Raw genomic sequence first — 26,162 nt, forward strand, 5'->3', positions numbered from 1 at the left:
TGTCCCTGTCCTTTGTGTTAACGTCTCAGATTTTCCACACCAGAGTCCTGACCTTGTGTGCATAATAGACCTGTCTTAGCTGAGCACTCAGTCATCTTTGAAGGTCCCCTGACTCTTAGTATGTCATAAGTTGGTCTTCAGCTTTTTCTACCCTCATATTACAGAATAAACAACCTCTTTCTAAGTTACCAAAGAGGCTCTCTGGCCTACACACTCAGTTTTCATTTGTTTGTTAATTCCCCTCAGCTTTTCATTTTCTCTCTGTAGGGCACCAGCAAGACTTAATAAGAATCAGCCAATTTTATTATCCCTGAAGGCATTGTTTCCCTGATTCCTCAATTGCTTGAATCATTGACCTGGCTAACATCTTCCTCCCACCTAGAGGGACCAACCACCAGGCTTCAGACTTTCAGTGCTGAAATCAGGGATGTTTGTGTAAACCAGAATGAGTTGCTTAGCCCAAGGGTCTCCAACCTCCAGAATCTAATGCCTGATGATCCAAGCTGAAGTTAATGTAATAATAATAATAGCAATAAAGTGCACAATAAATGTAATGCACTTGAATCATCTTGAAACCATTCCCTCTCCTTGTGGTCCATGGAAAAATTGTCTTCTATGAAACCAGTCCTGGGTGCCAAAATGGTTAGGGACTGATGAGTTAGCCTGTTCCTACCAGAGCATTCTTCCAAGACACTACTGATGACTTTTAGCAATTGCATAACTACCTGGTAGACTATCTGTGCCTCACACACCACATAGGATGGGGCCCTCGTTTCCAGCCAGGATACGTTCCAGAACTCATCTTATCTCCTGCTATCTTAGATCAGCCCTGGTACCGACTCCATTAGCTAGGATTCTCCAAGAAGTGAAAGAGATTTATTGGAGGGGGGCAATATTTGCAAAAGTTAGAGGAAAGATGCAAGATTGGATAGGTAGAGTCTTAGCCAGTTCTGAGCAGAGGTTGTCTGTTAAAAGAGCCCACATTGGACATAAATGGGCAGGCCTTAGAACCCATGCTATGCTTAGTCATTGACTGGGGGCTGGCCAGGAAGATTGTGGCCCCTGCTCAAACAATATGGTGAATCCAACTGCTTTAAAGGCAGAGCCTCTCAGCTCACTGCTCTCCTAACAGCACAATAGCTTGATCTTTGCTGAGAGGAGATCAGAGGAACTTACCTCTCTGGCTGCCACACGGCTTTCATCTAGTTCTAACTTAGAGAGATTCTCATAAGATATGCACAGAAAGGGGTTAAGAGTGTGCTGTGTTGTCTTCTGTGATCCTCTCTGTGCCAAATGTATTTGCATTTGAAGTTCCATAATGTATAGGAAAAATTATAACTCTGTAATTTCAGTCATCAAACTTCTAAATTGATGGACGCTATAGTTCAAATCCTAAAGGAAATCAGTCCTGAATATTCATTGGAAGGACTGATGTTGAAGCTGAAACTCCAATACTTTGGCCACCTGATACAAAGAGCTGACTCATTTGAAAAGACCCTGATGCCGGGAAAAATTGAATGTGAGAGGAGAAGGGGACGACAGAGGATGAGATGGTTGGATGGCATCACCGACTCGATGGACATGAGTTTGAGTAAACTCCATGAGTTGGTGATGGACAGGGAGGCCTGGCGTGCTGCAGTCCATGGGGTCCCAAAGAGTCGGACACGACTGAGCGACTGAACTGAACTGATAGTTCAAATCAGAGGTTCTTGGCACATCTCCACTGTATTACAAAAGACATTACCTTCTCCTGTGAACACAGTCTGCTTTGAGCCTTTTGTTTGTTTATGCCTTATAAAGAAAATTTTGAAAGGAGAACAGATGACTTCAAATAACAAATAGAAATTCTTCTATAATAATGTAGAAATTTGGAGTATAAAAATAATAACTGTTATTATGGCATGCTTACTGGGCTGAATGTTTTACAGATAGTATATTTACTGCTTTCTTTCCTTTGTCAAACATATTAATCAGGCATCTTTTTGTATATAGGAATGTGTGCTTTTAGCTTATGTACAATGAAGGAAAATGTGATTTCTTGAGACATGGTAAAATCTCCACCATCAAAAAATGAAACCAACAACCCTACAATACCATCCATAAATTTGAACTAACTTCTCATTTCTGAAAGACTGCATCTAGAAAGACTAATTGATACTTCCTCACCTTATAAACTAGTTATTATGTGGGTTTTGCCCTTCTCCGCCCCAGCTACACTCTACATAAACTACTCTTCAGACTTCATCCACCAGAGATCTTATCAAAAGCCTCTTCAGACCCTTGTCTTTCTGACCATTTTAGCATTACTAAGACTCTTGATCACCCCCTTCTATCTGAACTTTTCTTTTTTTTTAACTTTGGGAACATTTTATTTTCTAAATTGGCCTCCCTTATTAAAAGTGCTTTACTGCAATGTCATAAAACCACCTACCAGCATTTACCAGACTTCCATTCTTGACCTCTTTTTCTTCCCTCAGTTATCCCTCTCACGGGTGATCTCACTCATTGCCACTTCCATGTCTTTTCAAATGAACCCCAAAGCTCCTTCCCTGGCCCTACCTTTCTCCTGAACTCCAAGTTTATTCCTAACTTGAACATAAATATATTGTGTTTCATCAGCTCCTTAAATTCTGCATTTCAAAAATCGAAATCATGACCTGCCATTGCTCCAAACTAGCTACTGCTTTTCTATATTCTGATTTGATTATTGGCATTCCTACTCTCTCAGTTACCCAAGTGAAACCTCTGAGTCATCCTCAACTCCTCCCACTTCCACACCCCCCACAGACAGATGTCTGATTAATTATGTTGGTTCCACATTTGGAGTATCTCTCAAATTTAGACTTGTCTTCTCCACCCTGCCCCTCATACTTCTCCTTGAACATGGTTCCTCTGTCACTCACCTTGACTATTGCAGTAGCCTCCCAAAGAAGCTTACTAAGAAAGTTCTTCACTCACCCCATTCATTTTACACTGTGCCACTAGAGTAACACTCCTAAAGCAGTAGTTTAAACAAGTCTGTTTTTGCACAAAAGCTTTTCATAGCCTCCCCTCATCAACCCTTCAAGGGTCACACCCCTACATGTGGCATATGAAACCTTCTTCCTCCTGGCTAAGCTTGTGTTCCGTTCTGCCATAGACTGAATTGTGTCCCCTGAAAAATTCCTATTGTTGTTTAGTTACTAAGTTGTGCCCGACTGTTTGCGACCCCGTGAACGGCAGCACGCCAGTCTTCCCTGTCCTTCACTATCACCCTGAATTTTTTCAAACTCATGTCCATTGAGTCAGTGATGTCATACAACTGTCATCCTCTGTCATCTTCTCTTCCTGCCCTCAGTCTTTCCCAGCATCAGGGCCTTTTCCTATGAATCGGCTCTTCACATCAGGTAGCCAAATATTGGCACTTTAGCTTCAGCATCAGTCCTCCAAATGAATATTCAGGGTTGATTTCCTTTAGAATTGACTGATTTGATCTCCTTGCTGTCCAGGGGACTCTCAAGAGTTTTCTCCAGCACCACAATTTAGAGGCATCAATTCTTCGGTGTTCAGCTTTCTTTATGGTCCAACTCTCACGTTCATACATGACTACTGGAAAAACCACAGCCTTCACTATATGGACGTTTGTCTGTAAAATTCACATGTTGAAGCCCTAACCACCACTTGATGGCATTTGGAAGTGGGGCCTTTGGGAGGTAATTAGGTTTATATGAGATCCTCAAGATGGAATTAGTTCCCTTATAAGAAAAGACACCAGAGAGCTTGCTGTTTCTGTGTGCCATATGAAGACACAGTAAGAAATCAACTTTCTATAAACAAGGAAGAAAGCTCTTGTCAGAACCCAATCATTCTGGGCCCTGACTGCAGACTTCCAACCTCTAGAGCTGTGAGGAAATAAATACCTGTCCTTGAAGTCGTCCAGTCTCTGGTATTTTGTTACGGCAGCTTCAGCTAAGACACCTCCCTTCATTCACCACACCCTGTTTCATGAGCTCAGATCCCAGGTCACATGAACTCAATTCACACCAGATAATCACGAGTTACTAACTACAATATTTTTTCCACTTTAGTACTTTTACCTTTGCTGTTCTCCTGACCTGTTAATACAATATCTTCAGTACCTCCTACTTCCGTATTCAGCTAGTCAAAATTCTAGTCATCTTTGTGTGTGTCAACCAGAGTTCTCCACTACACATAATGGAAAGTGAATCTGGCTGATTTGGCCCAAATGAGGTGAAAAAATGGGCTTACAAACTAGGTTCAGGGAATAAGCAGGAACCAATGGAACCTGAGCAGCCAGAACCTCAGCCAGAACCTGACCACAGGAAGGACATGGTGAGGATACACCGCTGTGCCTGCAGGACCCAGGGCCCCACAAGGCCACCCTCTGGTGGGGCCTCCACCAGCGTGGCTGCCACCGCAACTGCTAATAAAATGGGTATTTCACTTTGTCTGCTTCTTTGCATCACTTTTAGGCATATCTGACTGACTGAGTGTGGCTCATGTGCCAGCAAACTTCTGGCCAGGGCTTTGAGGAAGGCACTGTCCAGCTCCTGTTGGCTTTGGTAGTGGGATAGAGTCTGTGCTTCCCATATGGGAGGTGTACTGTGTGGAACAGGGTTCAAACATTCTGTAGTGAAAAGAAACATGTTCTTTGTCTTTATTACCTAGATCAAAGTGGTTTCCTTTTTTGGAGTTTACTCTCGTCTTTTTAATTGAAAGTAATCTACTTATCAAGGGCTTCCCTGATAGCTCAGTTGGTAAAGAATCCTCCTGAAGTGCACGAGACCCCGGTTTGATCCCTGGGTCAGGAAGATCAACTGGAGAAGGGATAGGCTCCCTACTTCAGTATTCTTGGGCTACCCTTGTGGCTCAGCTGGTAAAGAATCCGCCTGCAATGCGGGAGACGTGGGTTCGATCTCCGAGTTGGGAAGATCCCCTGGAGAACGGAAAGGCTACCCACTCCAGTATTCTGGCCTAGAGAATTCCATGGACTATATAGTCCATGGTGTCGCAAAGAGTGGAACACAACTGAGTGACTTTCACTTTCAATCTACTTATGTTCAGTGGCACACCTAGCATATTTGACACCAAAGAAAATCATTCTTAAAAAAAAAAAAAATCATTCTTTAGTATCCCTTCCTCTGAATGGAAAAATTACTTTCAGCAATAGTTACATGGTAACAGTAATAAACAGTATATTATTGATTCATTTTTCAAGTTTAAAACAAAAATGCTTCAGTTTTTTTTTAATTGGAGGATAATTGCTTTACACTGTTGTATTGATTTCTGCTGTACAACATGAATCAGCCATAAGTATACACATACCCCTCCTCTTGAACCTTCCTCCCACCCCTACCCCACCCCCCTCTAGGTTGTCACAGAGCACCTGGGTGAGCAATCTGTGTTGTGTAGAAACTTCCCATTAGCTATCTGTTTTACATATGGTAATGGATATGTTTCAATATTACTCTCTCAGTTCTCCCCACCCTCCCCTTCTCCCACTTGTCCACAAGTCTGTTCTCTATATCTGCATCTCTATTCCTGCTCTGCAAACAGGTTCATCAGTACCATCTTTCTAGATTCCATGTATATGCATTAGTATATGATATATGTTTTTCTCCTTCAGACTTACTTCATTGTGTATAACAGGTTCTAGGTTCATCCACCTTACTAGAACTGACTCAAATTCATTCCTTTTTATGGTTGAGTAATATTCCATTGTATATATGTACCACAGTTTCTTTAACCATTTACCTGTCAATGGACATATATTTTAAAGGCATTAAAATTTAGTAAAATATTTTATGTATGAAATAAAATTTGCACATTCCCAGCAAAATACTATACTCTGCATTTACATTATTTTATGATTTTATTATATTGAAATAACCTATTATTTCATTAAGTTAAACTCCAGGTAGCCACATAAATTGGCAGAATCAAAATAGTTCAAGTTCTCTTTCTTCATCTTTACCTTTACTAAGCTATCATTTTAGCACCATAGGAGTTGGAGACACTTTGTGGCCAAGGCATAGTTGAACAGTTCCCAGCCTTTACAGCAAACTTACTCTCCAGATGAATATATATAGCTGAATGCACATGTCAGAAGGCAAAAGTACTATAGCTGGGAGGTCAAATTAACTTCTATGTACAATACAATATGTATTAGAAATTATGTAGTAAAAATGTGCTGATTGAAGATCATTATATATATTAACACTCAACAGTAACAATAGCAATTATTTCAGTTTAAACCAGTGTCCCACTTACTATTGCTCCTTAACAAACTGTCCCAGACTTGGCGGCATAAAACAATTTACTGTGCTCACAGATTCTGTAGGTCAGATATTTAGAAAGATGTGGCCTGGCTATCTTTCTTCTGTATGATGTTTTTGGCCTCCGTTGAGAAGACTCAAAGACTGGCTCCAAGGATACCTTGATATATTGGGCATGGAATTATCTGAAGGATTATTCATTCAAATGTTGCATCGGGGCTGGGAGGACTTGATGACTTGGGCTACCTATGCGTGACTTTTCTGTATGTCTTGGCTTCCTTCCAGCATGGCAGCCCCAGGTGGTCAGGTTTCCTGCGAGACTCCATGCACAAGTGTTTCAGTGAACAAAGCAGAGCTCATTGGCTTTTATGAGTTCATGGTGTCACATCTGCTATGTTTTGTTGTTTACAAGCAAGTCACAAGATGGCCCAGTTTCAAAGGGAGGAGAATTTGACTTCACGTTTTAATGAGGGAGTGACAAGGGAATGGGAGACCATTGCAGCCATCTTTGAAAAATACAGTCTGCCACAACCAACAGGATTCTGAGAGGCAGAAGCCTGTATTCACTGACATTGTTTAGAATTGCCTGGCAATTATAAAGAGCAGATAGTTGGTTTTATTATTGCATTCCTGTTATTGCCTGCACCTGGGGTAGACTGCTGTCACTGGTCCTGTTCTGATCTGGAAAGGCCTTGGTAAAGGAGCACTTAAAAAAGTAAAGATTAGCTCAGTTGTTTTATCATTTATGTATTTCTGCCTCCAGTAGACTATAAATTCACTGGCATTAGAGACCATTCCTTTATAGCCATCCCAGTGCCAGCAGTAACATGAATATAAGGCAATCTAGAAACATCTGTTGATTGGTTCAAATGATGACAGCCTATTTCAGCTGCTCATTATTTGTTACTAGGAAATTTTAAAAGATGTTTTGCCCTTGCCCCCTAATAAATTCATAGTCTCTAATTATAGTGATGGAGAAAATGATACTCAGAGGTTGTGCCTATACAAAGCCCTGGATCAATTCTTCTGAATAAATAGGTCTAATTCCTTAAGTAAATTAAGCATTGGCACTCTCTCTCTCTGGCACTTTATTAGAGACAAGAGAGGTAATGGGGATACACCTTGGCATTTGTGTAAGTCTCCACAGGCCCTCCCCCAGAGCCTCTTCGCCATTCTAACCTCAACTAGGAAAACCTTTACTCAATCTCATCATTGGAGATGAGGCCCGAAGGGAATCCATGCACATCTCGAGGGTGGGGAGGTGCTTTTGTACACCCTTAAATGGTCCTACTTTCTCCTCATTGCCTGAGGATGTGGACGCAGCTGAGTTGGATCCACAGAGATGCTGGCTGAAAGGGCCTTTGTCCCCAGCCCAGTCTGTGGCTCTCATGGACATAACCTCAGCATCCTGTACAGCGGCAGTCCCCAGCCTTTTTGGCACCAGGGACCAGTTTCGTGGAAGATAATTTTTCCACAGACCAGGGTGGGTCATGGAAATCATGATTTTCATAAGGAGCGCACAACCTGGATCCCTCACACACACAATTCACAGTAGGGTTTGTGCTCCTATGAGAATCCATTGCAGCTGCTGACCTGACACGAGGCGGAGCTCAGGTGGTAATGCAAGTGATGGAGAGTGGCTGTTAATACAGATGAAGCTTCACTTCCGTGCAACCCGGTTCCTAACAGATCATGGTCCAGAACCAGTCTCTGGCCCAGGGGTTGGGGATCCCTGCTGTGCAGCACCCCTTGGGCCCTCCAGCAGTCAATTTCACAATACTTACACACTCAAAAAAAGCCCTAAAAATGAACGCTCTTTTGATTCTTACTTTCCTTAAGAGGTCCACCCTACTTGTGTGAATAGCTGATTAACAAGTGGCAGGCTTTTACCATATGTGCCAGTACTGTGCTAAGTGGCTTCTGTAGCTGATATGACTCAGTCCTCACAATTGTGAGCTATTATAATTCCCAAATTAAAGATGAAAAAAAAAAGTCAGACTCAGAGAAATATAATCACTTGCCCAAAGTCACACAGTCAGTGTATGCTGGAGCCAAAGTCTGAATCCAGAATGCCTCCCACGTGTCCTTTCTGAGCCACGCCCCCCCCGCCCCCCAGCGCAGCCAGTGAAGCCAAGGTGCTCACCTGGAGGGCTGACTCTGCAGAATCCCAGATGCCTTACCTGAGACCCCTTGTTCTGGGTGGCTCACGTCTCTGTAGTTTCCCAGGAGTAGAGTTTTGACTCACACATGCAGTGGCATTACGTAGTGTTCCAGCACAGTTGGTTTCTTAGGGCGAGCCAGAAATCAGAGTGCACGTGCCGAAACACTAAAGATAGCCGCTGCACCTCAGTCGGACATATTTCTTATGCTTAAGCGTTCCTAATGGCCCCATTGTGCGCGTACATTCATTGCTATTCAGTTTAACTAACGGATGATGACACTCGCTAATTCAGGTGGACCATTTTTAACATAGAATAAAGACACGGTCTTTTAAACTCATTCTGTGATTGATTTTCTTTATAAAGTTTTTCTCACTGGGTATTTTCATTTCATGAAGATCTGTGGTGTTAAGATGGTAGTTTGGGGGCAATTTACAAATATAATTGAAATAGGGAAAATTAAATAGAAAAGTTGAACTCTTGTAAGAGGTGTTACTTCAACATAAAATACTTCTCTTCATCCCACCTACAAATGTGGTTGGGGCCCTCATGGTAGCTTGCCTTCATTACCAATATCATTTTCCTATAGCCTCTTGTATACCTCTCCTCCTGCCCATTGTAATCCATTTGTTCTTCAGGTAATTTTCCATGTGGCTCTCCAAAATGGAAATCATAACATGTAGGGCCAGTTTCATTGTGTGTGTAACCTGTGCTGTCAGGCGGGGCCCGTGCTCGGGAGGCCCCATGCTTGGTTTTGATGTTCTACTCTCATTATCCTGACATTGCTAATGATTTCTTCACAGAGATCTCATTTTCACTTTGCACTGGACCTTGCAAATTAAATAACCCAGTCCTGGTAACATAGAATCATGCAATCCTCTCATCACACTTCCTCATACATGCTCTAGAAGCCCCTTTTTTAATTTCCCAAGAATTAATGGAATATGATTTAGAAGCATCTGGATTATCTGTGAACTTCCTTATTTTGCACTTGTTTAGTTCTGTGATCACAAAATGCTTCACAAATGCAAATATTAAGGAATGTCAAAGGTGTAATATTTACATAAGCACCTTAACAACTAATCCAGTGCAAATACACCCAAGATGGCAGTAGTTTTTGTTCACTTGTTTTGGTTTCCCTGCTTGCTTACTTTATCACACTGTTGAGTTCATGGTCACACAATTCCCAAGGTTTTTCTTTAGCAGTAAACTTTGTCTTTTTCTGTAAACTCACAGATCTAGATTCATTTTTTTCAGTAATATTCAATGACACTAATTATCTTAATATCTGATAAGAAATATCTAGAAGGGCTCAAAGTAAAATAGTCTTGGTTCAGAGCATGGACTTGACAGCTAACTGATTGAAATTTATAGTTTTTTTGACCATGCCCTTTGGCATGTGGGATCTTAGTTCCCACAACCAGGGATCGATTGAACCTGCACCCCCTCCATTGGAAGTCCAGAGTCTTAACCACTGGACCACCAAGGAAGCCCTCACTAACTTCTTGAATTTGGAATGCTGCTTCATCACTTTTAGCCCTAAGTCCATGGGCAAGTTGCTAAACCTTTCTATGTCTTAGTTACCGCTACTGTTAAGTACCAAAGTCATGGGGTTATTTGGATTACATGATTAACACAGGTACTGAAGTTAGCACAGTTCTTGACATATAGCAAGCATTCAGGTGATCTTAACTTTTAGTATGATTGATTAGAGTTAGCCAAGCACCATGTTAGTCACCGAGGTGACAGAAAGGAAAGGATATTTCTATCCTTCATAAGCTAGCAAAGGAGAAAAAAATATATATTGTTTCAATACAAAAATGATGTCTTTTCATAATTGTCATGAGCAAGATACTGGGGAGCAAAATGAAAACGACAGAAGCCTATCTTTATCTAAATATTATTTACTTTTTGTGTGGTGAATGGAAACAGCTGTTACATGATGGAAATGTGAGAAAATGTCTAGTAAAAGCATTTTTGTTCTTCTGGCTGATGGACAAATTGCTTTGTACAATATATTTATCACAGGGGTCATACTGGAGAGAAATGGTCTCCATGTGAAACCAGCCACGGCTGCACTTAAGGGATAAGGTAAATGTGTCAGTGATGAAGGGGTTGTTATTCACAGCCAAACCATCAGTCGGCCATTGTACTGAGGGCAGCTGAGCCACTGAGCGTATTCTGATCTTAACTGCACGTACCAGCTGGTCCTAAACACTGAGCTTGTTGTTAATTCACTTCACATTTGTGACTCCCTAGCATTACCCATTCAGGGACATCAACTACATGATAAATTCTGTGTCTGTGATTATGTAATCTTTTGTTAGGGACCCATTAAGTATATTGTAAAGAAAATGGATGGCCACTCGGTTTTTCAGATGCAATGTGTTCAAGGACCTTTATTCCCATGCCCATAAGTTAAACAATAGAATTTGTTATTTCTCTCAGAAAATGTAGTTTTAATCCAAATATATCATTTTAATCCTTTAGGTTTATTCCTGGCACAGAGCAAGCACAAATCTTCATGGTGCCTTGTGACGGTAATAAAACTTACACTACTTGTGAGATAATTGTGCTAAATCCTACAAACTGATATTGTCATTTTCATTTAACAAATGATATAATAAGATTCACAGAAATTAAGTACTCTAAGGTCACAGAAATAATCAGTGGTGGATTGATATTTTAACCCAGGTCACTAAACTCCTAAAGTTGAGCTTTTCCTCCTGGTTTACACTGACTAAATATGGAATCCACCAAGTATTTAAAGGGTATCAATAAAATATGAAGCAATTGATTAATCTTTAGAGGCAAAATATTTTTAAAAGCTGTTATAATAATCAGAACCTGAAAAAAGGACTAACTTTGATAGTTTAACTCTGAAAATTCAAGATAATTTCATAAAATTGTTTTATTACATTGTGTGCTTCTTGAAACAGTAATGTGTTAATAGATGTAAAAATTAGATATAAGTAAAAGATATAGATAACTATTGTCAGAGGACAAGTGTCCTAAAAAATGATTTTATGTGCAGTACCAAACTCCAACCAATATGATAAATAAAATAACAATAAATGCTGAAATGAGGACAATATTTTTGAATATTAACATATATTTTAATTTCCTTTGAATCATGATGCTTTTGTCTAGGTCTGCATTATCAAGTAGAAATATAAAATGAATCACGTATATGATTGTTAATTCTGTAATAGTAGCTTTTTTGTAAAAAGCAAAAAGTTAAATTAATTTTTGAAATTTATTTTGTTTAACCAAGTATGTCCAGATTTTAACATTTCAACATCTATCAATATGAGAAGTATTAATGAAATATTTTGCATTCCTTTTTCTGCAAAATTTTCAAAATTCAGGGTCTTTGTGACTTTTGTAATAGATCTCAGTTCTGATACTACATTTTCCTCTCAAGCATTTGCTCTCTATTTAGGTTTCATAAATTTACAGTGTAGAAGTACAAGCACATAACCAATTGATTCTGAATATATTTAAAAGTTTTCTAATAAAGCAAGTACCAGTTTTAAAATTTAAATTAACTAAAAAATACAGTCCTTTGTTCCCACTATCCACATTTCCAATGCTCAATAGTTCTAACTAGTGGCTACTATATTGTACAACATAGCTCTAGGATTTCTCATCTGTTATTCAGTGTCTCAGAGAAGAAAATGCCATAACAGAAAGGTCAACATCTATCTTCCAATTTCCTGTCCTCTAGTAGGGGCTTCTGGAAGCCCCTACTCCACTTTCTACATGTATGAGTTTGACTATTTTAGATTGCACATATGGGTAAGATCTTGTAATATTTGTCTTTTCTTGACTGGAATATTTCACTTAGCATAATGTCCTTCAGGTTGATTTGTGTTATCTCAAATGGTAGGACTTCCTACTTTTTTAATGCTGAATAGTATTATATCTACACATACCACACAGATCTAATATATAGCAATGTAACTATAGTTTACAATACTGTTTTGTAGACTTGACATTTGCTTAGAGAGTAAGTAGATCTTAAATGTTCTCACCACACATTGTGTCTCCTTTTGACCCTCCCTAATTCTTGAATTCTTCTATTTGGTGGTGGCTCATTAGTTCCGTATTTCTTACCAGGACCTCCTGTCATAAAATAACTCATGTAGATAGTTAATATGGTGCCTGGCCAGGGTGGGCAGTTTCAATCAATTCTTCCCTTAAAACACGTGTTAAAAAACATCATGTTGTATACCTTAAGTATATCCATTTTTTAAAATTGTCAATTATACCTCAATGTGTGTGTATGCTCAGTCCCTCAGCTGGGTCCTACTCTTTGCAACCCCATGGACTGTAGCCCTCAAGGCACCTCTGTCAGTTGGATTCTCTAGGCAAGAATACTAGGAGTAGGTTGCCATTTCCCACTCCAGGGGATCTTCCCCACCCAGAGATTGATCCCCTGTGTCTTACGTCTCCTTCATTAGCAGGTGAATTCTTTACCACTGTAAATTCTTTGCCACCGAGGAAGCCCTATTCCTCAATGAAACTGAAAAAAGAGAGATGGGCCAGTACCAACCAGAAAAGGAAGGTAGTGTTTGGCTTCAATAGTCAAGTCTCATTTGTCCTAAGAGACAGGAATTTCTAAATTCCAAAGCTACCTTTACATACCAAAAGCAAAATTTGAAGATTTGCATATATTATTACAAGGTAACAATAGAGAGCACACAGGATATAATATAAAAAGGATGGTGCATCCACACCCGGGAGTGGATGGTGCCGTCTCTTTGCCAAGAAGTGGGAGGATTGGAGGAGAGGAAAGGGTAGAATGGCAGGCATAAGCATTTGGGTGAGCACCCTTAGTTTAGAAACCCTGAGAAGGAAGTTGACCACCAGATTACAGATACTCCAAAAACTTTGAAAAGAAAATGGAAAGTAAATCAGCTTATGTCTGTTTTCTGCCATGAAGCCGGGAGAACTTAAGCTCAGGGCAGCCCTGTGGCAGGTGGGTCAAGCAGCAGAGCAGATGGTCCTGTGGGAGCCGCAGGAACCTGCGGCCAAGCTAGAGAGGGCAGAAAGCCCCTAGGCCAGAAGGGGGTGTGCTGAGGCCCAGAGTGTGAGCCGAAACGTGCCAGGTCAGGGTGGGCCACAGGGACACTCACAGTGGTTGTTGGGAGGGCCCAGGAGACGCGTGGGAGAAGCACGCGCAGCAGTAGTGTTAGCCGCTCAGCCGTGTCCAACTCTTTCAAGCCCGCACACTGTAGCCTGCCAGGCTCCTCTGTCCATGGGATTCTCCAGGCAAGAATACTGGAGTGGATTGCCATTCCCTTCTCCAGAGGATCTTCCCAACCCAGGGATTGAACCTGGGTCTCCTGCATTGCATGCAGGTTCTTTACCATCTGAGCTAAAGGGAAGTCAGGGGAGGCCGTTCAGCAGGACAGCCCTATGGTCGCCCTGAGATCACCTCCTCTCCTCAGCCATGCAGTCTTGAAGGCCTCCAACTGGGCCAGGGTATTTTGCCAGAAAGAGACCAGTGAGAAACTCAGAACAACTGAGCATTTATTCAGGTTTTCCCCCCTCCCCCATTCCATTCCTCTCCACTGCGGGATGGATGCCCATGATAAAGTTTAGGTCAATTGTGGGGGTAAAATAAATGCATGCTCCATACAAGCTATGCTATAGTATATTAAAATGCATGACTTCAATACATCACCATTTATTGCGCTTTCCCATAACAGCTCTGAAAAGTCTCAATTAGGTGAACACAAATCTGTCTGGTACAAAGTCCATGGCCTTTCAACCATCCCATTACCTTTCATCACAATTCTATTACACAATTCTATTACAATAGAATTACACAGCTCTATTCTAGTACACAGTTCTATTACCCCATCAGATACATTTACATTGCAGTTTGGCAAATTTATGATCATAGATAAGTTTGGATACAATAATAAGACTTTTAGGTCACGGCACACCTCGCTTAATAAGTGAACACTCTGTATTTTGTTGAGTAAGTCTCCAGTGGACGTCATGGAATTCCACCCTTGGCACTGTCTTGTTACTGGTGCTCTGAATGGTACTAACGAGAAACCAAGAGGAGAACTAGTTTGGTAGATGTCAGCCTCACAGTTCAAAATGGTTTTGACAAGGTGGACTGCTATTTTGAAAACAATTACAAAATTTGATTTTTTTGAAAACAACTCCAGGAATCCAGGATAAGAAGAACTTGGTAGGGCATTGGTCCATGTGAGGACTCCAAACAATATGACCAGAAATGCTATGTAGTTATTTTAAAAAAAAAACAAAGCCAAAATTTAAAAAAATCTGTTGCTTTTCAGGATGTTAAAACTTGTATGTCAAAGTAGTTAAAACTTGGATGTCAGCTTAAAGAATCCAGTTCTAATCTGATTGTGAATTGTAGTTCCATGAGTAAGACTATAGGGTGCAATCCAAATGAACTACTCATTTATGGTCAATTAATCTGTGACAAAGGAGGCAAGAATGTATAATGGAGAAAAGACAGTCTCTTCAGTAAGTGGTGCTGGGAAAACTGGATGGCTACAAGTAAAAGAATGAAACTAGACTATTCTCTAATAGTATACACAAAAATAAACTCAAAGTGGATTAAAGACCTAAATATAAGACTGGACACTATAAAACTCCTAGAGGAAAACATAGGCAGAACACTCTTTGACATAAATTGCAGCAATATTTTTTTGGATCCATCTCCTAGAGTAATGGAATAAAAACAAAAATAAACAAATGGACCCAATTAAACTTAAAAGCTTTTGCACAGCAAAGGAAACCATAAACAAAACGAAAAGACAACCTAAGGAATGGGAGAAAATATTTGCAAATGATACTACTGGCAAGGAATTGATTTCCAAAATGTACAAAGAACTCATATGGCTTAATATCAAAGAGCAACCCAATGCAAATAATGGCCAGAAGACATTTCTGCAAAGAAAACATACAATGGCCAACAGGCACATGAAAATATGCTCAACATTGCTAATTACTAGAGAAATGCAAATCCATACTACAATGTGATGTCACCTCACACCAGTCAGAATAGTGATGATTAAAAAGTCTACAAATAATAAATGCTGGAGAGTGTGTGGAGAAAAGGGAACCCTCCTACACTATTGGTAGGAATGTAAATTGGGGAAGCTGCTATGGAGAATAATATGGGCATTCCTTAAAAAACTAAACGTAGAGTTACCATATGATCCAGCAATCCCACTCCTGTGCATATATCCAGAGAAAACGCTAATGTGAAAAAGAATGTGCACCCCAGTTTTCACAGCAGCACTATTTGCAGTAGCTAAGACATGGAAATGACCTCAGTGTCCACTGAGAGATGAATGGATAAAGAAGATGTGGTGTATATACACAGGGGACTATTACTTGCCCATTAAAAATGAAATGTCATTTGCAGCACTATAGATTATTATATTAAGTAAAATCATGTCTGGAAGAGGAAGACAAGTGTTATATGATGTCACTTGTATGTGAAATATAAACAATGATATAAGTGAGCTTACAAAACAAGAATGGACTCACAGATATAGAAAATCAATCTGTGGTTACCAAAGAGGTGGGCAGAACGGTGATGGTGAAGGTGAATTAGGAGGTTGGGATGAACATATACACACTTTTATGTTTATTTATTTTTTTATTTTTTATTTTTTTTTCCAGTGGGTTTTGTCATACATTGATACAAGGACCTACAGTAAAGCACAGTAAACTATATTCAGTATCATTTGAAATTTTCAGTATCATTTGATCATTCAATATCAATTTTCAATATCATTTGATCATTCAGCATCATTTCCTCTTTTATTCAGTCTAATAGTTATTTCAGGTGCTTACAGTGTTTCAGGCAAAGTACTAGCTAAGCACAAGGGGACAGATCTGGCTTGTATGTCATTAGTGTAGTGAAGGGAACAAATCAGTATAAACCATACATTGTGGTGAGTGCTGTGGGGAGGATGCAGGTGTTTGGGAGACACATGGGGGCTCTGGATGCTCTCCCTGGGTCTAGGACACTTTCCCCCCCACTTCCTCTTCACTGAGAACTCATGCTCATCCTTCTGGGTATAACCTAGATGGATCCTCTTTGAATAACAGTTTCAGGTGTATACTAAGTGCTTAACACAAACATTTGTGTTTTTATTTTTGTTTTATAATAGTGTTATTTTAAAAATTGTACAGTGCTGTCTCAGTTTACCCGAGATCGATGATTATTCTTACAAGTATGTCCATTCACATTACTACATGACATGGGCATTTTGATTGTGAAGTGAAAGTGTTAAGTCACTCAGTCATGTCCAATTCTTTGTGACCCCATGGACTGTAGCCCACCAGGCTCTTCAGTCCATGGAATTCTCCAGGCAAGATTACTGGAGTGGGTAGCCATTCCCTTTTCCAGGAGATCTTCCCAATCCAGGAATCAAACCTGGGTCTCCTGCATTGCAGGTAGATTCTTTACTGTCTGAACCTCCAGGGAAGCCTGGGCTTTGTAATTATATTTTAGTAAAAGCATGCGAGTAAGCAAAACCCCTTTATTTGTGTGTCAATTACTGTATACAGTGTATAAACAAGGAAAAAGGTGTTGAAGAATATACCCCAGCTGTTAGCAGCAAATGACCAGTTTTGGCTTTCTGCATTTGTGCTAATAGATATTTGTGGGGTGGGTGAATAAGAACTGCCCAATTATGGCTAAATGGCTTGGCTTATAAGGTAGTGAGCGTCCACTGAGGACTGAACAGATACCATCCTGCTCAAATCATACACCCTTCTGTTTGTGTTTTATTTTAGTTACATTTTGACATCTGGTTAACCTAGATGGTTTCATAAGTGAATTAAAAACCAAGAAAGCATAAATAATCAATTCCTGTACTGTATCCAACTTGCTTAATAGATTCTTATGCCATAATTTCCTCTTCTGCAAATTAGGGATAATAGACCTTCTGTAAGGATAACACAATTAGATTGGTTAAAAGGCAATCATATTCATAAGTACTAGGGAACCAGAAAGTTTTCTAGTATGTATAAGTGAAAACTCAAAATTTTCTTTTGTGACATCCATGCCAACTGAGAAAAATCTGTGCATTATAAAGGGTTATGATCCACTTTAAAGTTGAAAGTATTTGAACAAATGTCACCCTTCTTTCATAACCCTTAGCATTCAGTTTTCTTCTCTTTTGGTTCTGGACATTAAGTGGGGATCTGTTGGAAGAAGAGCGAAATCCCAGGCTATTCCTATTGTAGAAGCTTCTTCATGAGTTTGCATAGTGACCAGGCTATATCCTGGGGCCGCTTATAAACAATACTTGAGTCATAGAGCAACTTAGGAATGAATTGAAATTTAAGAGAAACTTAAGAGGATCATAGCCCCAGCTCAAGGATTACTAGTAAGCCAACACAACTTGGACAAGTAAGCCCTGAGCTCTATCTGAGGTGGCCTCTGGAGATGAAGGAGAAGGCAAATACTTTCCAAGGTTATACAGATTCTATAGGAGATTTTCTACACAAACCACACTTACACCATTTCCTACTTCTCCCTAATAGTAGAATACAGATGTAGCCTCACCCCTATGTGCTGTGGTGACATTCTTTCCCTTGTTTTTAATTTTATTTCTCTTGCATTCACTGATACTTAGTTTATGTCCACTGGCCATTTTTTCCAGGCAAGAAATTAATGAAGAGAGAAAGGAAGGTTGGAGGCACCAAAATGCTGTATTCTTACTTCCCTTTGACATCTTTCTCAAAAGTGCCACCCTCAATACTCAAGTTGTGTGTTCTTCATAATAAGCTTTATCATGAGTCAATTTTTTTTATCTGTCAAATGAAAGTAATGATGATATCTTATGGTTATTTTGAGGACTTAATAAATAAAATGCTTAGAGCATTGTGTTGAACAGACATCGCTCATGAAAATCATAGCTCTAATGATTATTAGCATATTAATACTATTCAGTTATCATTTCATATTCATTTTGTCTTAATGAGGATAGTTGTCTTTCAGTGTTCTGACAGACATGAAGAAATGCAAAGGTAAGAAGTCAGTAATCAGTCAGAAAATCTCACTAGCAGCTTAAATTTCACTCCCTATTTATATGCGTGAGTCAAATAAGAAATTACTCTACTAGATGCATCACTGGAAACCTGAAGTGGTGTGATATTCTTGTCTTGTTACTCATGTGGGCAGAGCTCTTTAATATATTCTCTTGGAATGGCAAAAGCATCTTTTTCTCTTCTCATCTCCTCCTGTTTCTCTCTCATGTCTACTTATTCTTAACTGAGATTATTCAGCTCTTCTAAGCACAGCCTTAGAATACACAGACATAGCTCTGAAGGTCATATGCCAAAATGAAGATAATCCAGCTTTTTAAATTTATTCCCTAAAGTATTGAGACCTAAGATAGTTTGCAAAAGGCTAGAACTTGGCTAGGTAGAAACTTTGTATCATATGAACTGTTTAAATATTCATAGTGTGTACTGGCAGCTAACAGGGCTACAAACTTTGCCCAGAAAAAAAAAAAAGAAAAGAGAATTACTGATTTTCATAGCATCCAAAAATGGCTGTCATGGACTAAAAGCTTAAGTGCTGATTTTGGTTTAATCCCTTAGTCAAATGTATTTTTTTTTTTTTTATTCAACTGAGGACAATAGGCAAGTGGTTTTATGCATTTGTAAGTATTTTTCTGACTATATTATCAGTATCAGATTCTGACATTAATGTCATAAAAACTTGATTGTACTGTCAAAGCCATCTCTTTAATAATTGCTAGTGACTTGAAACAGGAGCTTCCCTGGTGGCTCAGACGGCCAAGAATCCTCCTGCAATACAGGAGAATGGGGTTCAATCCCCGGGTCAGGAAGATGCCTCAGGAGAAGGGAACGGCCACCTACTCCAGTGTTCTTGCTGGAGTATCCCATGAACAGAGGAGCCTGGAGAGCTGCAGTCCTTGGGGTCGCAAAGAGTTGGACAAAACTGAGCAACTGAACACACTCAGTGACTTGAAATAACTGACACATTTCCTTCACAGTCAACAGATTCATTCTATAGAAACAGATCACCAGCCCAGGCTGGATGCATGAGACAAGTGCTTGGGCCTGGTGCACTGGGAAGACCCAGAGGAATCGGGTGGAGAGGGAGGTGGGAGAGGATATCGGGATGGGAAATACATATAAATCCATGGCTGATTCATGTCAATGTATGACAAAAACCACTACAATATTGTAAAGTAATTAGCCTCCAACTAATAAAAATAAACGGGAAAAAAAAAAGAAATGCATGTAGGAAATTATGAGCAGTTGAGCTATAAAATAAATCAGATTGGGGAAGAATTGGGTTTCTTGACCATGGTGTCTCACAACTTGAAAAGATTTCATTCTGTGCAACCAGCTGACACTTACATGTTCTTCATTAGCTTATATGAAGATGCCAAAAATGTAGGTGTTTACTGATTGTTTTGGTTTAACTGACACGTTTCTCCCATATAATTAAGGTTTTTTGTTTTGTTGTTGTTCTTAAGCTGGTTGATAAATTTGTTAAACAAAGAATTTTCACAATTTCAGATAACAGCATAAAAGTAAATGTTGGTACCGTAATGAACTTTAAATTCTTTTTCCCAATAATATCTATTTAGTGAAATCCACTTGATTTTGTTTTTTATAGATATGCTCACAAGTTTGACTTTATAAAGTATGCATGCACTCTCAGTAGCTCAGTCCTGTCCAACTCTTTGTAATACTGTGGATTGTAGCCCACCAGGCTCCTCTGTCCATGGGATTTCCCAGGCAAGAATACTGGAGTGGGTTGCCATTTCCTCCTCCAGGGATCTTCCCCACCCAGGGATCAAACCCACACCTCCCGCATCTCCTGCATTGGCAAGCGGATTCTTTACCACTGAGCCACCTGAGAAGCCCCTTTTATAAAGTATGCATCCTCTCAATATGGTGTACACAAATGTAAACATTAAAAACGGTCATTAGTTTTCCCTTTCCAATAGTATTTATATAAAATGTAAATTCAGATAAAATGAGAGTAAGTAATCAAAAGTTTATGAAAAGTGACTTGGAATGTCTGTACTCAGTATCTTAAATGATTAATGTTACATAAGAATTGACCATTACTCAATATAAGGTAAGTACAATTAACTAATCACTACTTTTAAACCCTACTTTTAAGAAACTTCTTCAAAAAATTTATAAACTGTAGTCAATTATTTGAATTATATAAATATATCTGTTCCTATAAATATGTGTGTACAGATACGTATATAAGGTGTATATCAAGGAAATACATTCATGATTTTTGTTTACTATTTCAGATGTACATTACCAACACAATCAAAGCCAAAGGAACAAGACTTGCCAAGCCCGTTTTATGCCTAGGCTTAATGTGTTTGGCCTTTCTTACTGGACTCAACAGAGTTGCAGAATATCGAAATCATTGGTCCGATGTGATAGCAGGCTTTCTGGTTGGAATATCTATAGCAGTATTTCTTGTAAGTACAGGTTTCTTTAGATATAATTTGTTTCTTAATTAATGTGTATAACCATCTACTAGACAATACAGGTGTGAATCACTGGGTTTAGTTTTCGAAAGGTGGTCTATGAAATGGAAATATGTATGTTTTAAATCACTCATTTCTTTCTTCTCCTTCATTTGTTCTGCCTAAAGTCAGGCTTGGGGTGAAAAGTACGTATTTTCTACATTTAAAAGTGAAGAGAATATTTTCATGCAAAGTACAATGGGGCTTAAAAAAACACTTACACCTCCCTAGATGTTTTTTCTTTTTAATTTGTCTTTTGATTGGAGGAAAACTGCTTTATAATATTGTGTTGGTTTCTGTAGTACAACAATGCGAACCAATCATAATTTATACACACACACACACACACACACACATATATCCCTTCCCTATTGAGCCTCCCTCCCCAGCCCCTCATCCCACCCCTCTAGGTCATCACACAGCACCAGGCTGGGCTCCCTGTGTTATATCACAGCTTCCTACTAACTGTTTTACACATGATAGCGTGTATATGTCAATGCAACTTTCTCAATTTGTCCTGTCCTGTTCTCCCCACTCTGTGTCCACAAGTCTGTTCTTTACATCTGCATCTCCATTCCTTCCCTACAAATAGGTTTTTAAGACTGGGTTATTTGAAAGTTTAAAAAATTTCCTCAGGGCACTTAGTGTCCTGAAGTATGTAGAGTGTCCCAAAGTGCCCTGGTGCCTCCAGATAGTCCTCTCCTGAGCGGCCAAGTCCCAGAACCTGATAACAGGTGATCCTCACTTGTGAGATGAACTGGTCACCTTCAGTGACTGAAAACCCATGGAGAGTTTCCAGGGCAGTATTGCTCAAATCAGATTTTGCCAAGGAGTGAAGAGCACACCTAGGGACTCCTAATGAGGCAAGCCTGCCGTCTCTACTTCTGTGATAAAAATCTCCTTGGACTATTTCTGTAGATTTTAGTTCTGTAGGTTTAGTTGTTTCAATCTGGCTTTCAATTCAGTTCAGTCACTCAGTCGTGTCTGACTCTTTGCGACCCCATGAATCGCAGCACGCCAGGCCTCCCTGTCCATCACCAGCTGCTGGATCTACCCAAACTCATGTCCATTGAGTCAGTGATGGCATCCAACCATCTCATCCTCTGTCGTCCCCTTCTCCTCCTGCCCTCAGTCTTTCCCAGCATCAGGGTCTTTTCAAATGAGTCAGCTCTTCACATCAGGTGGCCAAAGTATTGGAGTTTCAGCTTCAGCATCAGTCCTTCCAAGGAACACCCAGGACTGATCTCCTTTAGGATGGACTGGTTGGATCTCCTTGCAGTCCAAGGGACTCTCAAGAGTCTTCTCCAACACCACAGTTCAAAAGCATCAATTCTTTGGCTTTAGACTTAATTAATCCTTTGTAGGTATGGATACGGAAAAGGCAATGGCACCCCACTCCAGTATTCTTGCCTGAAAAATCCTGTGGATGGAGGAGCCTGGTAGGCTGCAGTCCAAGAGGTCGCTGAAAGTCGGACACGACTGAGTGACTTCACTTTCACTTTTCACTTTCATGCGCTGGAGAAGGAAACGGCAACCCACTCCAGTGTTCTTGCCTGGAGAATCCCAGGGACGGGGGAGCCTGGTGGGCTGCCGTCTATGGGGTTGCACAGAGTTGGACACGACTGAAGCGACTTAGCAGTAGCAGCAGGTATGGATATGTAACATTTTTGTTGTTGTTGTTGTTGTTTATTCTCTAAGTCATGTCCAACTCTTTTGTGACCCCATGGACTGTAGCCCACCAGGCTCCTCTGTCCATGGGATTTCCCAGGCAAGAATACTGGGGTGGGTTGCCATCTCCTTCTCCAGAGGACCTTCCTGAACCAGGGATCGAACCAATATCTCCTACATTGGCAGGTGAATTCTTTACTGGTGAACCACAGGGAAGCCCGATGTAACATTTTACCTAGATGGAAAAAGGTGTAGACTACTGAATAAATCAAAACATATCTTTGCATTGACGCATTGCAAGAAACATTGTTTATATTTTAATTACATTTAAATTATTTATCAGGAGTAACTTTCTTTCTTCAGCTTCTTTTCACTAGTTTATAATAGTATGTAAAAGCTTATACAAATCTTTCCAGCTACCAATGATTTGCGCACTGTTATGTACTGGGCATTTTATATAGGTTATTTCTTCTAGAACTTCCTGTGGTAAAGTGGTGACTATGCCCTGATCCCTTTCTAGACCATGTGCTATTTTTCTTTCTGATGCCTTTCCCTGCTGTGTCCAAGGTCCCTTGGAAACTTGGGCCTACCTTCCCCACCCCCAGAGATATCCTGTAGCCTCATGCAAACAGAGGCCCAGGCATGGCCCCAAAACTTTCCCTTGCTTTTACTTATGACAGTTGAAACAGGCTAACTTCTAATAAAACAAAACAAAAAATGCTTCCCATAAATCCTAAGAAAATAATCATAGGCGCAGCAAACAGCATGCCAAAAGGTGAAGCATTAAAGCCCCAGTGTCAGATGTAACTGAATTTCAACTCCATGGGTCTGGAACATCTTTGCCGGTATCTCATCAGGCTGCATCTCCTCCTGTGGCTGTAGCCATCTTCCCTTGACTGCCAGTGAACATCGTGATACCTTGCAAGGTTAGTCTAGAACACTCATGTCTTTCTTTCTCTTCCTCGTCTGAGAACCATGTGGGGAATGATGAATTGGACTAGGGGTCCGCCTCTTACTGCACATATTCAGTACCTTCCATTGGGCCCTTCAGACATTCCCGTGCATCCCGGAAAAGGGCCTTATGAAAAGGTCATGGGAGTGCTTTAACCGTGTAATGACTAAACAAGCTTTTATGCATAAACACAGGGTTTCTGACTTTAATGTGTCAGTGCAAAAATATGTTTTGCTTTATACAACAGTATCCTCCTATACCCATAGGAGGAGAAGATGTAGCCTGATGAGGTGCCAGCAAAGATGTTCCAGACCCATGGAACTGAAATGCAGTTATATCTGGCAGTAGTGCTTTAACTGGGCCTGCAGAGGGGCTCAGATAAATATGACTTGTCTTCTCTGGGAATCTGTTTCTGGGGTTAGACAGTAATGGCCAGTCTATTCCCTCAAACATTCCCTCCTTTTCTTCTTTCATGAAACGAACATTTACTGAGACCCCAGTCTAACCCAGGCATTGTGTTTGGTGCTGGGAGTAAGTACATGAAAAGGATACAGTCCAGGTACTTAATCAGATTGCAGTCAGGTGGGCCAAGATGAACACGAAGAGTTCTATAGAGGATGAGTGTAGTGGTAGATGTATGGTACATATACTCAGGAGATCTACTCTGTTTGAATTAGGGACAAATCGGAAAGAAGAGACAATATATAAACTTGAAGAGTTTGTAAAGCAGATAGGTCTAGCTTGGGGCATAAGGAATGAAGGGTAAAGAGCACAGTGCACTGGCAATATGAAATGTATCATAAAATAAGCATGTATGAAGTCCCTCCTGTATTCTAGGCCGAGGGCACAGTGTGCATCTGGCACCCAGAAATGATACCAGTCATCCAACTTGGGTGACAAGAAGGGGAATGAAAAAGCACACAGGGGACACCCTCGATGCCTTGTGTGCTATGACAGTAATTTGGGCTCTTGCTTAAAAATGTAGGTGATTTGGAAGCCTCTGTCAGCTCCCAGACAGTTGAAACAGAGAAAAAGTCTGGTTGAATCTCATCCTCACCATCTACTCAATTTGTGCCCTTCAGCAATTTACCTAACCTCAGTTTCTTCCTCTTTAAATAAGGTTACAGTCTCCTTGAAGGATTGTTACACAGATGGATAATGTGTAAACGAAATGCTGTGTATGTTCAGTGCATGGCCACATGGATGACTGAAATAATTTTATAAATGAGAGATTGTTTCCTTTTAGACACTTTTACTCTGTGATAAGATTTGTGCTTTAAAAATATGTTTTCTGGAAAATAAAGCTCCAGGTGAGGATAGAGACAAGTTATGCAGATCCAGGGAAGTGGTGGATGGGCCTCTGATTGCACAGAGGAAGGGGAGCATGGCTGGAGGTGGGATGGTTTGGAAGTTGATGAAACAGTGGAGATGATGAGGATGAAGTGGGCAACAATCTATATGATGATGCTCGAGTTTCTCATTTGGGCAACTGAGTAGAATATTTATTTCAAGCAGTGACTACAGCTCTGGCTTGCAATATCTTGGAGTGTTTTCAATTATTCTGCAGTGTGTGTAGATCACTAAGATGATTCCAAGATAAAATTAACACTAACCTACTCCAAGCCATTGTGTCAGTTCAAGGCATTCATGTCCCCTGTCACCCATGCCCAATGTCTAGCATATGCCTTTGACTCACTCTCCTCCTTCATCCCCACACCCGGTGATTCATCTAGTCAAAGCTCGTTTCCACTACAGAATCTTTCTCCCATGTCTTATTTCTTTGCAGTCCTGACCATCACTTCTTGATTGTAGAGATGTAACTGCTTACTTCTTCTATATCTATCGGTTCCTAGCTACCTTCTCACTTTAGACTCTCCTCCAAATGCCTTGCATGCTGTTTCATACACAGGATAATATAATTTGTTGCTAATAAAACAAACAGAAAACCAAGCTTCTTTCGTGCTGGATTAAATCAGACACTTCCACTGGGCTTCTGGGATCCTCCAGAATCTGGCTGCACTCTTTCTGGTCAAGTTTATGTTGCCCTTTTTTTTTACAGTGGAAATTCCACACTTGGAATCCAGACAGTGTTCTTCCTCTCACACGCTCTGTCCAGCCTGCACATTGCCTCTGCTGGAACGCTCCTGTGTATATTTTAGAGAACAAAACAGGTGTGGGAGTCAGAAAAACCTAGATTGAATCCTGCTGTTGCCACCTGTTTTTTTTTGCCAGTTTTCCTCAATGTGTGATATTGACCGTCCCACGTAGCTCCTCATTATTCCTAAAGTGTGGCCTCCCCTGAACTGTATTTAAAGTGATTACCTCTCCCCCAGACTCCTTTCTTCATTTCCTATTCACTTTTCTCCACTGCACGATTCAACTTTTAGTATACCACATATAATATTTTGGGTTTTGTTTTTTGCTGTCAAACCCTCTAGAATGTAAACCACTTACGGAGATGGTGTTTGTTTTCATCACTATATATTCCCAGGGGTATATAGGAAGTTCTCAGGAGATATTTGTTGAATGAATGAATGAACTGTTTTGTTTACTCCCCAGACTT

General features: G+C 40.2%; 1 protein-coding gene across 2 annotated transcripts in view; it reads left to right on the plus strand.

The window, feature by feature from the left end:
- PLPPR5 (phospholipid phosphatase related 5) overlaps positions 1–26,162 on the plus strand; it is a 122,455-nt gene that overhangs the window by 62,496 nt on the left and 33,797 nt on the right. For both annotated transcript variants that reach the window (XM_061119979.1, XM_061119980.1), the window contains exon 4: positions 20,755–20,931. In XM_061119979.1, coding sequence (XP_060975962.1) covers positions 20,755–20,931 — 177 coding nt within the window. The remainder of the gene's footprint in view (positions 1–20,754; positions 20,932–26,162) is intronic.

This window comes from Dama dama, chromosome 20 (genome assembly GCF_033118175.1).
Source record: "Dama dama isolate Ldn47 chromosome 20, ASM3311817v1, whole genome shotgun sequence".
NCBI classification, from domain to species: Eukaryota; Metazoa; Chordata; class Mammalia; order Artiodactyla; family Cervidae; genus Dama; species Dama dama.